This window comes from Nomascus leucogenys, chromosome 13 (genome assembly GCF_006542625.1).
Source record: "Nomascus leucogenys isolate Asia chromosome 13, Asia_NLE_v1, whole genome shotgun sequence".
In the NCBI taxonomy this organism is placed as follows: Eukaryota; Metazoa; Chordata; class Mammalia; order Primates; family Hylobatidae; genus Nomascus; species Nomascus leucogenys.
Window position 1 is genome coordinate 86,427,779 of NC_044393.1, and position 13,531 is coordinate 86,441,309.

At 37.9% G+C, this 13,531-nt stretch overlaps 1 protein-coding gene across 1 annotated transcript in view; it reads right to left on the reverse strand.

Annotated features, from left to right (window-relative positions):
* DGKI (diacylglycerol kinase iota) overlaps positions 1-13,531 on the reverse strand; it is a 460,711-nt gene that overhangs the window by 40,731 nt on the left and 406,449 nt on the right. Inside the window, exon 28 of the mRNA XM_030825779.1 lies at positions 5,753-5,778. Coding sequence (XP_030681639.1) covers positions 5,753-5,778 — 26 coding nt within the window. The remainder of the gene's footprint in view (positions 1-5,752; positions 5,779-13,531) is intronic.

Below are 13,531 nucleotides of genomic sequence, written 5' to 3' on the forward strand. Positions count from 1 at the left end.
TTCCCAGGTTTAAGCACATGGATACCAGAAAGAGTTACCAAAAAGACAATGTTCATAGTAATATTGTTTGCAACAGCAAAACAAAAACAACCCCCCAAGAAACCTGTTATTTATGTAAATATTCATTAGCAGATTGGATATATAAATTGTTATATACTCATATAATAGAGTAGTATACAACATGAACTATTGATGAAATGCATATGGCACTCATCCATAAGGATGAATCACAAAAAATATTCTTTTGAACAAAAGAAACAAATCACAACATGATTCAATTTGTACAAATTCGAAATATGTAAAACTATATATACACACATACAGGAATACATATATGAGTTATATATCCACGTATACATTCATATGTAAGATGTGCATATATGTAGTATAACAATAAGAATAAACAAGGACATGATTAACAAAAAGGCAGAATAGTAGTTATTTCTGAAGGAGAAGGAAGGGGACATAATTAGGAAAGCAAATGACATGAAGCTCCCAAATTCCTACAAATGTTTTACTTCTTAGTCTGAGGGCCAAGTACACAGTAGTTCCTTTTGCTTATTATTTAAACTGAGCAGATAACATTTTATATATTTTATGAATAGTATACATTTCAGTAACATACATGAAAGAAAAGTGAATTGATGAGGTATAGCCATTGATGCCTCAAAGAGTTTGGGCCACACCACAGTGTGTTTCACTGCATAACTGTATTAATCCATTCTCATGTCGCTAATAAAGACATACTCAAGACTGCATAATTTTATAAAGGAAAGAGGTTTAATGGACTCACAGTTCCATATGGCTGGGGAGGCCTCACAATCATGGCGGAAGATGAAGGAAGAACAAAGGGACGTCTTACATGGTGGCAGGCAAGAGAGAGCTTGTGCAGGGGAACTCCCATTTACAAAACCATCAGATCTCATGAGACTTATTCACTATCACTAAAACGGTATGGGGGAAACTGCCCCATGATTCAATTATCTCCACCTGGCCCCATCCTTGACACATGGGGATTATTACAATTCAAGGTGAGATTTAGGTGGGGACACAGCCAAACCATATCAGTAACCTACTGCCAAGTACAGCCGTCTCCAAGCCTGACAGTGGATTCATTCTTAAACACTTTACACTAGTGATTGTGGTTGTGCCGATTTTATTTCCAAATAGCCATTACTGCAATTCATGTCCACTATGTTACTGTTGCAACAAAAAAGCTGCCTTAGAATGTGACAGCCATAGTTGACAACAGGTCTAAGAGGTAGGACAGGAGAGGGATGCCTGCCTCAGATGTTCCAGTGGGGCATGCAGCAGATTGTTGGCACTTTCTTTTGAGAGGCAACTAATGTCTTTTATTTTGTAAATGAATGGACATTAGTTGGAAGATGACCTGCCCTGACTGTGCTGGCACAGGTAGCAGTGGTAAGTGCAGCATTCCAAGGAGCCTGTAAAATAAGCAGGCTAAGGTGACAACGGAAGATGAGTTCTCAGAGCCAGGGAAGCAGCCTGGGCCCAGGAGATGGCTCCAGGAGCAATTTAAATGATGAAGTGATAGGCATTCAATACAGAGGAAACGCAGAGGACAGTGCAATCAATCACTGCCAAGCTTATCTTCTGACAAGGAGTAGGGTTCCAGCTTCCAGATGTAACATTAAAACAATGTTTCCACTGGGGTTTCGCATGGCAGGTTTCCCTGAAACTTCAGTTTTACTCAGTTAACTAATTATGAGAAAATGTGACATTGGTATTTACTTTTTCTACAGGGACAAATCATTCCCAGCAGGAGGGAGAAGTTGTTATTTTTGTTCTGCTTTGTTTTGTCATTAAAAAGAAATTAACTTACACGGTAGTAAATATACTCTTGTTAGAGGGGGGAAGAATTATCTCCATAGTTCTAACCGTTCGATTATGTCTTTGGTTTTCAGGGACATGGCCAATAAAGAGAGTTAAGAGTTTGGTTGTTAGAACTGGGTCTGAAAATTAACTCTCTCACCTACTAGCTACGTGACCTTAAGCAAGTTATTTAAGTACTCTGAGCCTGCTTTTGCAGCTGTGAAACTGGGGGTGATGCATCCACTACAGAGTGTTATTTGTGAAAGATGAAAGGCCATAAGGCGGTTGGAGCACGCAAGCACAGTGCTTCTGCATAATAAGCACTCAATACAATTTAGCCTTTATTCTTAGTGACCCTGATGCGCTATTATATAAATATAGAAACACTTCATGTGTCATTTAGACCTTGTGTTGCCAATTCTATATGACCACACATCTAATCATCAACTGAGCCTTTACTCTGGCACTATAAGCTAAATGGTGTATTAAACATTTTACTCCTCCTCACCCTGATGTAATAAAAGGTTTCTGGAGAAAATTTAATGATAATGAAAAAAACGGTTATTCTCTCCCGTCCTCTTTTAACTTTTCAAGGGCGGAACATAATCCCGAGCAAACATCACAGATAAACCTGTGCTTCCTCTTCTACTGCCTGGATGCTAGCAAATAATACTATGTTTGGGGTGCTTTTAACAAATCAGAAAGTGGGCCAGGCGTGGTGGCTCACGCCTGTAATCCCAGCACTTTGGGAGGCCAAGGCGGGAGAATCACAAGGTCAGGACATTGAGACCATCCTGGCTAACATGGTGAAACCCCATCTCTACTAAAAAATACAAAAAATTAGCCGGGCGTGGTGGCGGCCACCTGTAGTCCTAGCTACTTGGGAGGCTAAGGAAGGAGAATGGCGTGAACCCGGGAGGTGGAGCTTGCAGTGAGCCGAGATCACCCCACTGCACTCCAGCCTGGGTGACAGAGCAAGACTCCATCTCAAAAAAAAAAAAAAGAAAATCAGAAAGTGATTTCACAAATGATTTCTCAGCTGAACTTGCTACAATCCCATGAGGTACACAGTCTACGATTAGCCGCATTTTACAGACAAGGAAAAGAAAACAAACAAGATAAGGTAAAGGACAAAGCCACTGTATTCAAGCTCTCTATGCAAGAGTATCACGGGAATGAAAAATACCACAGTTATTGGACATTGCAAAATTAGATTTTTCCAAGAATAAGTTCTTGTCGTAGAGCCAAAGTGACTAGTTATTACAGAGGGAGGACTATTTGAGGAAAGCAAACAAAATAGAAAATCAAGAGACATAAGGTTTTATATTCCAATTTCACAATCCATGTGCCCAACATGCCTTAAATTTTCTACCAATAAATTTGAGAAAGAAAAATTGCTACTTCTCACCTCTCCTACAAGTGTATTGCAATGCCATTATTGTGTACAAATATTATGTAAGATTGATGCTATGACATTCAAGAGGTTTTATACTAGCCATAGTACATATGAGCTCTTAAAAATGTATAAACAGAAGGAAATATATTTCGAGTGGTGGATAGAAAATTCTGGTAATAAAGAAAAAAGTTTTTTTTTCAAGAATATATGGGCTAGAAAATGATGAACAATTACATAAGATTAGGTAAATCATCACTATAATTTTGCATTATGTACCTGAACTATTTTTGGAAGTCACAGAAACAAACTAACAGGTATGAACATGTAAGAAATTTTTTGAAGCCATGAAATTATAATGGCCTTCTAATTTCAATAATGTTTCTTCAACTAATCACATATAAGGTTCTTAAAATAATCAATTCTGAAGTGCTCTTAATCTTCCAAGCAAGTCTTTCTGGCAGTAGTCACCCTTTAGGACTTCGAAAGACCCTGACATATGCCCCCTATTATTTCATAACCACTTAAGAAGTCCTAGTGGATTATCGAATTATAATTCACAAGTTTCCCTCACCCACCATTTTTGTCTGAATGGGGAATAAATTCTTATAGACAGGAAGGCAAAGACAACCAAAAGTCATTAAAGGAAATCCTAGTTCAAAATAAAAACCAAACACAAGCTTCTAGTTTATAATGTGAACATGGAAGCCCAAGGGCCTATATAAATGGGCAAACACCTAGTAATACCAACAGCAATCAGCAAAATAGCACATAATAGCAGGCTACCATTAGGTGGTCAATTGCCTAATTCTGACTTAATGGGCCTGAACATAATTTTCCCTATGATTCTTCATAGAGAATAATACAACTTCATTCCAGTACTAAGTCAGATTTCACAATGTGGCAGTAGAAGAGGCCAGCCTAAAACTCCTTCTCTCTTTTCTTTTCTTTTTTTTTTTTTTGAGACAAAGTCTCACTCTGTCGCCCAGGCTGGAGTGCAGTGGCGCAATCTCGGCTCACTGCAAGCTCCGCCTCCCAGGTTCACGCCATTCTCCTGCCTCAGCCTCTCCGAGTAGCTGGGACTACAGGCGCCCGCCACCACGCCCGGCTAATTTTTTGTATTTTTAGTAGAGACGGGGTTTCACTGTGGTCTCGATCTCCTGACCTCGTGATCCCCCCGCCTCGGCCTCCCAAAGTGCTGGGATTACAAGCGTGAGTCACCGCGCCCGGCCTCTCTTTTCTTAATTCACTCATTTAACAAACACTTTTTCCTTGTTTGCTCTTCGTTGGAAACTATATCAAAGAACTCATAGTCTAATAGGGAAAACGGGTAAATAAAGCATGAAATTTGTGCATTAAGCCCTAGAGTGCAGAAAAATATTTGGCACAATGATAAGCAGATCAGAAAGCCCTCACAGAAGATGAGGTGAGGTGCGTAGAAACCGTCTATATGGCAAAAGAAGTAGCCTCCTGTCAGACAGAACAGAATGGATAAAAGCAGGGAGGTGCAGAAAAGATGGTGAGCTCCAGAAATTAGATGTAGAATTAGATGTATTGTCACACGGCTGGAAAACAGATCATGGGTAGGAGAAGGGAAAAGATGGTAAATGAAGCAATAAGCAGTGGAGGAACACAAAGGTTCCATCATTTAGTGCTTACTAGTCCATGTTAAAATACAATATTGAAAAGCTGAACACAATTATTGGTCGGCTGGAAAGATTTCATTCTAGAGGCAATAGGAGTAGATTTTTACTACAGAACAATCATTTTGGTGCTAGCCCGGTATACAGTGAACTAGGGGAAAGAAATCTAGAGGTATGGATACCAATTATGAGAGAATTTCCAAAGTCCAGGTAAGATACAAAGGGGCCTCAAACCAAAGTTCCATATAGCATATTTGTAAAACATAACTATATAGCATAACTGACTCATTGTAGCCACTTAACAGTTTTGTGACTGATTGGATAAATGAACAACTCCAAAGGTGAGATGGAACAAAATGAGATATTTTCTCTTTTGAGTGAATTAGCTGTCTCTTAAAATTCAAACAATTCATCTCAATTGGGTAACAACAAATACCACTGACTGCTTGCCTTCCTTTCAGACTTAGAGTGCTCTTCGCAAATGAGTGATTGGAAGATTATCCCAATGTCCAGTCTGGAAGGGGCTGTAGGGAATATCTACCATAAACTCTCATTTTTAAGGATAAAAATCTGAGTCATAAAAATTACAGGAATAGCCCAAAACCACAAAAAGTTTCTGCTGATGGGACTGAAATCAGGCAGAATAAATTAAGCCTTCACAATATTTGTCAACCAGACAGGTTGGAACAGATTTGAAAGATATCAAATTCAGCTAGGGTGATTTAAGTTTTTAAAAGTGTTTGACATTTTACATTCAAAAACCACAAAGCCAACATCTTAAGAGACATTTGCTTAAACAATTATTTGCTCTGACAATGAACTGCAAAGACCAGGGGTCAAGTATCAATCCTGAATTGGTATAAATAAGACAGATGATTCTTACCGTGATCTTCTGAGGAGACTGGGGACCTAAAAGGAAATAATAAGCATGATCAATATTTTATATGACAATTATAACAATAATCAAGAATAATTTCATAGTAATTATACCCTCAAATTGAATTAAATGGAAAGTCAATATAGTAGACTAGTAGACTGTGTAATTAATGTGTTGATTGCATGGTATATTTCAATCAACAATTCCCAACTCTTACCTGGATTGGTTGGATGTTACAGGTTACTAAAATGTCAGTCTATGCATGGTGTCCTAGGACTGCAAAAAACTTAGCTAAGTCTAGATTTACCATACAAAAAAAGAGAGCTCATAGAAACGTAGTACAGATGAAATCCTGTGATGTGTATTGCCCAAGGACAGGGCTCCAGCCAGGGATATAAAAAAGCACTAGATTGGGTGTCTGTAGATACAAAGAGATCTACTTGAACAGTATAAATTGAGACAGAGGTAAAAGAAATAGCATGCACCCTTATCATTACCAGTTTTTGTTTTCACTCTTCATGGAATTTGATGTTTGAGTGAGCTGACCCTCTACTTGCTGCATTATGTCTCAGAACCCGGGAGAAACAGCATGAGGCAAGAAGGCAATCACTGAGGTTCCTCAGAACTTTATCAACAACTTTTGCAAACTATATGTGAGTTCTGCTCTAATTATGGTAATCAGATCTCAGATGAAAAATCATATCAACCCTAAAAGGCTTGCTTCCCCTCAGGTGACTACTAGTTGAAATACTTTGAGTAGTATAGACCTAAGTTTGGAGATGAATTCACCTCCAGCTTGAAGACTATGGCTTTGACTCACGCTTATTCTTTTCTGGGGAGAAAGAGAGAGACATATAACATTATATTCAGAGTTGCTGAAATTTTGAAGGGAAAGGCAAGACATCACATACTTCCCCTATTTTGAAGAAGTCATCTTCTCTGAATGACTAGCTCACTCAAGTCCATAGCAGGGAAATGACCAAAGACAAACTCAGGAGTTTGGCAATAAAGCTGCCAATTACTATAACTAATATTTATGAGACATGAAGATAAACCTCAGGGCAAGAATCATTCAGTTGATACAAAAATGGTTGAAAATAATTTTTAGCTACTTTGGGATGCTTGATATGATTTTATCTACTGGTTAGTAAGATTATTGTTTATTATATGTGTGTACAGTAAAGAATAAAGACACAGTGGTAATGGAGAAAAGGCCTTGAACCTCAATGAGTGGCAAAGTATCAATTTATTTCAACTGTGCAAATCTCTTAAAGTAGACTTTTTCATGAAAACTACAGAGTGCCAAGATTTGGTGGGAAGAAAATTAGCTTCTGGGAGACGGACATGGGGAGTGGTGAGCAGAAACCTGCCACAATCCCTGTCAACGCTGCCCGAGAAACACCACTTGGCCTCCCTGGGTAGGGCTGATTCATCCTCCCATTGGATTCCCTTACTTTTTATCATCCACATACCAGCCTTTCTCACCGGGTTGTAACCCCCTTGAAAACTAAGGCTGTATCTTATTTAGAACAAATGAGCCCTTAATTAAAATGTGTTGAGTTGAATTAATCTCAGTTCTGTCACACTGATATTCAGACTGACACATTCTGGAGCTTCCCAAAAAGTCATCATGTTACTGTCAAACCATCTTTAAGACAAGTTTGCCTGCTCCTAGGCCAGCTGCAAGGAAAAGTCCTAGAGACTTGAAGTGCCTGAAGCTCCAATTGGTTATAATGTGGACACTCTCAGAGCCAAAGGACATCAAAAGCACCCAGAAACAGAGGCACCCATATTCTGCCTTAATTATTAGAAAAAATAAAGTTGGGGGGGAGTATTGAATGAGAAGTGAAATGAAATTAGAAGTTGAATCTAAAAGAGAACCTATATTTTAAATAAGATGAGCTAATTTCCTCAAGTGTTTAGGTCATAACACAGTCAGCCACAAGGAAATATCTTTCCTCCTGGTGTTTGCTGATGAGAAGTAAGTAAAAAACGTGTCTTGGATTGTCTGCAATTAATTTGTCACAGAGCTACAGGAACAAAGCAAAATTCATGCCAAAGGACAACTGAATGTCTCAGGTGGAGAACTTATGAAGCAAGGTCTTTGCTGGCTTTCTGCAAAAGCAAAGCCCTGATATTAAATCTGAAAAATTCCAGATGGCTCTGTTAGAGTCCTAAGGGGATGCATTCTGCAGTATGTCCAGGCAGTGGATAAAATATCAATTTCAGAGTGTTTTGTGAAAATTAGTCATGTTGAGTTTCCATGTTGAATGTCTCCCATATGCCTGGCTTTGTGGAATTTTAAGACATATGGAGTATTTCCATCCTCACTCAGTATTTCACCTTTCACTAAAACAAGTTACTGCACTGTACTACTGAGACATGCACACCATCCATTATTGCTGGAAATCGGCATAAAAAGTTAGCTCACGTGTGGATCACCTGAAGTCAGGATTTCGAGACCAGCCTGGCCAACATGGTGAAACCCCGTCTCTACTGAAAATACAAAAAGTAGCTGGGCATGGTGGCAGGTGCCTGTAATCCCAGCTACTCAGGAGACTGAGGCAGGAGAATCACTTGAACCCGGGAGGCAGAGGTTGCAGTGAGCCGAGACCGCACCATTGCACTCCAGCCTGGGTGACAAGAGTAAAACTCTGTCTCAAAAAAGAAAGAAAGAGAGAGAGAGAGAGGGAGGGGAAAGAAGTTAGCTCAGGAGAGAAGAAATATTCTGAAATCAGCAATATAAGTATTTATTTTAACAACAGAGGTTGAATCCCAGAAACAGATAATTATCTTAAACCTGACAACTAAGGCATGCAGGAAAGCCCCCTGGTTATTCTTTTCACCACACCTGAAAGACATGTGCTTGTATCCCAGATTGTTTATTTTTCCTCCATGTATACTTTATCTTGGAGCAAGCACCTGCCCTTACAGTGTAAACTATTACTAGCGTTCTTATAGCTGTCCTCTTCACTTCTTTCCTGATCATGAGTCCTTTAGCTACACAATATTCATATTTGTTTCTGCTTTGTTTTTATTTATTTTGGTACTTTTTACACTTTATTTTGCTTAAATGCAGCAAAATAATACAAAACAAAAATTCAAGGCCATGCATTTAAAAATATTTCTCCTATTAAGCCTAAATCATTATTATTCAGGTTTGACTCTCTCCATTCATGTTGATTCAATTTATTACTTGAGACCCTATTATTACCAGGCCATGTGCCAAGGGAAGGAGACACAAAGAACAATTTCAGGGAACTCATAATCCAGTGAAAAAGAAAAATACGTAAACAAATGATTATAATGTAAAAAATATATAATGATCAAAATATATATGAGGCAAAGAGGTTGCACAGAAGACAGAGAGATTGATTCAGTATGAAAAGTGTGAAAGAAGGCTTAGAAAAGCAAGAATCATCTGAACTTGGCTTTGAAGAATAAAGAGGAGCTTATTAGGTAAGTTAGGAAGGAGAAGAACTCCAGGCAGAATAGCAACAGGCGTGTGAAAAGGAGTACAGATAGGAAATTGCGTAGAACCCTATCAGATATACAAGTAACTCAGTATTGCTAGAATGTAAAGGAGTAACAAAAGCAAGGACTTGAGAAATAAGTGGCAGGGGCCATTTCATACATGGCGTGTGGGGCCCCTATGAAGTGCTTGCAATTTACCTTCTAAGCTAAATGGAGCAAGATTGTGAGGCAGTGAAGTCACACATTCTGGAATGCTCAGGCAGTGGAGAGTGAACCATAAACGAACAAGAAGACAAATTAAAAGGCAGAGGTCAAGTAAAAGACTATGACTGAAAAACTTCCATGTTAGTAACGCAGAAAAAAAAATTCCTCTGTCCTTCAATTTTTTTGAAACCCATGGAAAATGATAGGGAGGATGAGAAACAGTAAAGGAAATACCCTCTTTGATTAAACTAGACATTTATAAGCCCAAACCATCATACATGAAGAAGAGCTACCAAGTACAGTAAAATAGAGCTAAGTTTTAGGGAAATAGATAATTTTGATTTTAGTCAGCTAAAGAGATACAAACTACTTTATACACAACAAAACCTACAGCAGAAAGCCTTCCACTTTGAGGCAGGGTGTTCTGCTAGCCAGAAGCAGACCCAAACCTACAAGAGGGTGCTGCTAAGCAAAAGTTTGAAGACAACAGAGACAAAGTCAAACTTAAGAGCAACACACCAAATCACTAAGCCCAATTATCCATCCAAAACTAGAAGCTCCAAAAAAAGAAAAAAAAAAAAACTCACCCAATGCAAATATTACGAGTAATAATGGAAAAGAACCAGCATGACATCTATGCAAAAATACCAGAGGAGAACACAAAACATAGGCAAAGAACACACTAAAAAAGATGATGGCATAAAGCAGATAAAAATGATTAATAAATCTTCGTGTAATTTAGAAATGGAGGGAAGGAAGGAGGGAAGGAGAGAGAGAGGGAGGGAAGGAGTGAGGGAGGGAGGGAAGGGGAAAGGAAGAAGGGAGGGAGAGAAGGGGGAGGGAGGGAAGGAAGGGAGGGAGGGAGGGAGGAAGGGAGGGAGGAAGAGAGATATAAATGGAAAGACACAAATAAATGAAAATGATACAAATAAAGGGAAAGGCATCTCTTTCTCATGAATTAAAATAATTAATATTGCTAAAATATTCATATTTTAAGCAATCTAGAGATTCTATGTAATTCCTATCAAAATACCAAAGACATTCTTCACAGATTAGTAGAAACAATCCTAAAATGTGTATGAAACCACAAAAGACCCTGAATAGCCAAAGCAATCTAGAGCAAAAGAACAAAGCTGGAGCCATCACACTACCTAACTTCAAAATATTTTACAAAGCTATAGTAACCAAATCAGCACAACACTGGCATAAAAACAGACAAATAGAACAATGGAACGGGACAGAGAGCCGGAAAATAAATCTACATGTTTACAGCCAACAGATTTTCAACAAAAGCTCCAAGAATACATAATAAGGAAAGGACAGTCCTTTCAATAAATAGTGTTGGGAAAAGCAGATATCTAAATGCAGAAGAATATAATTGGACTCTTACCACACACCATGTGCAAAAATCAACTCAAAGTGGATTAAAGACTTATAAAATATAAGTCCCCAAACCATGAAACTGCTAGAAGAAAACAGAAAAGCTCCAAGACATCGGTCTGGGCAATGATTATTTTGGACATGACCTCAAAAGTACAGGCAACGAAAGCAAAAATAGAGAAACGGGATTGCCTCAAATTCAAAAGCTTCTACACAGCAATGGAAACAATCACCAGAGCAAAGAAACAACCTACATAAAATGAAGTTTCCTCAAAAAACAAAACAAAAATAGAACTACCATATGATTCAGCAATCATAAGGTAAATATTAAAAGTAAGTATTAAAAGAATGTGAAACCAGCATGCTGAAAAAATAGCTGCATTCCCACATTTATTACAGCACAATTACCAATAGCCAAGATATGGAATCAACCTAAGTGTCCATCAACGTACAAATGGATAAAGAAAATGTGGTATATATACACAATGAAATACTAGTCAGCCATAAAAAAAGGAAATCCTGTCATTCGCAACAACATGAATGAACCTGAAGGATATTATGTTAAGCTAAATAAGCCAGGTAGAGAAAGACAAATACTGCATGATCTCACTTATGTGGAATCTAAAATGTTGATTTCACAGTAGTAGAGAGTAGAACAGAGGTTACCAGAGGCTGGGGCATTTGGGGGTGAGGGAGATGGGAGAGATGCTCATCAAAGTAGACAAAGTTACAGTTAGGAAGAATAAGTTCAGGAGATCTATTGTACAGCATGCTGACTATAGTTAAGGATGATACACTGCATTCTTAAAAAATGCTAAGAGAGTAGATGCTAAGTACTCTCACAACAAAATTTATAACTATGTGTGGTAATGCACATGTTAATTGGCTACATAAGTAACGGTTACATATACTTCCCAACATCATGTTGTATATAATACATAATAATTTTATGTCAATTTTAAAATTATTTTTAAAGAACTAGAATAATACCTGGGCACGATGGCTCACCCCTGTAATCCCAGCACTTTGGCAGGCCAAGGTGGGCGGATCACCTGAGATCAGGAGTTTGACACCAGCCTGGCCAACATGGTGAAACCCTGTCTCTACTAAAAAAAAAATACAAAAATTAGCTGGGCATGGTGGCTCACGCCTGTAATCCCAGCTACTTGGAGGCTAAGGCAGGAGAATCACTTGAACCCAGGAGGCGGAGGTTGCAGTAAGCCAAGATTGCACCATTGCACTCCTGCCTGGACAACAAGAGTGAAACTCTGTCTCGAGAAAATCAAAAATTAAAATAATATATAGTTACATATTTTTAATTATATACATATCTTTATATATATGCATATATATATTTTTTTTACTTTGAATTTACTCTTCCATGAATCTTGATCTGAATATTTGCTGGTGAAAGTACCCTTCCTAATATTAACCCTACTTATGAGAATATCCATATTGTCTCTAAAATAAAGACAACTTTTCAAACTAGGATACACAGAGAAACTTGAAAAAAAGGGAAGCTCTGGGAAAATGAAATGCTATTTTAGATAGAATATTATGTAATTTAACTGGTAAAAATTAAAATATTTTCATACTGAAACCAGCACAGTCATATTGTGGATCCAAAAGCAAAAGTCCCTTGAATTTTTAAAGTCACAAACTTCAAAAAAACAAACAAACAAACAAAAAACAAAACAAGACAAAACAGAAATCTGTGTTGAGGCAGTCAGCTTCAGACATGTCTCCAGGTTCCCAAAGAAGTAAGTTTGTTTCTCTGGAAAGGGGTGTTGTCATGGCAGTCTGAATATATGAAATTACCCAACTAAACACAGCTACACTATCTTGGAATGAATCATTTTATTAGATTAATATATAGAGATATCACAAATCAGGGAACAAGACATTCAGCACATATTGGCTAGTGGCTGCTGCATTATAGACAGCACTCTATCTAAACTCCAGCATCTCTAAGAAACTCAAAGATACTTTTTTTAGATTGCCTTCAATCCAAAAATTTTCCTTCAAAGCCTTTTATCTTTCTAGTAGATCGATTACAAGGCTTAAGGGCACTGAAAAATGTGCCCAGTTTTCTACCAGCAAAGAGCAATACATAAAAGCAAATGAGTATTATATTTGGGAAGGCAAAGGTCTTTATAAAGTATTGCACCTCTTATGATGTTTTATCGTTTTTAGTCAATAAACCTGGAAATGAAATAATGGGTGTCACGACTATTTCAGTCTTTATATCTGGTATAATATACTTTACAATAGGTTTTAGATATATGCATTTTCTTGGTAAGCTCCATGAAATGATCAAAACTTACAAGCTGATCCTAACACAATATCCTTTTTGTTTGAATAACACTGCCCAGTTTTCTTTCTTTTTATTTTTTTTAGACTCTGTGCATATTTTGCTTTTTTTTTTTTTTCCATCTCATGGCTTTAACTCAAAAGCGCCCATGGCCTCCCTACTTGGCCCTTCCTCAGAATGGCTACATCATTTCCTTCTTTGGAGATAGGATGTCAATAGATTATCCATTAGTCTTACCTAAAGAACAGAGGATAGATTAGATAACTATTGGGGATGTATCTACATGGAACTCTTACTTTCTGTAAAGAAACATCTACAAATGAATGTCTATCTCTATTCCCAGTGTCCCCAACATATATATCTTCTACTCAGCGCTGCTAAACATCACCTGGTAGGGAGTTGGCCAAGGGATGGGT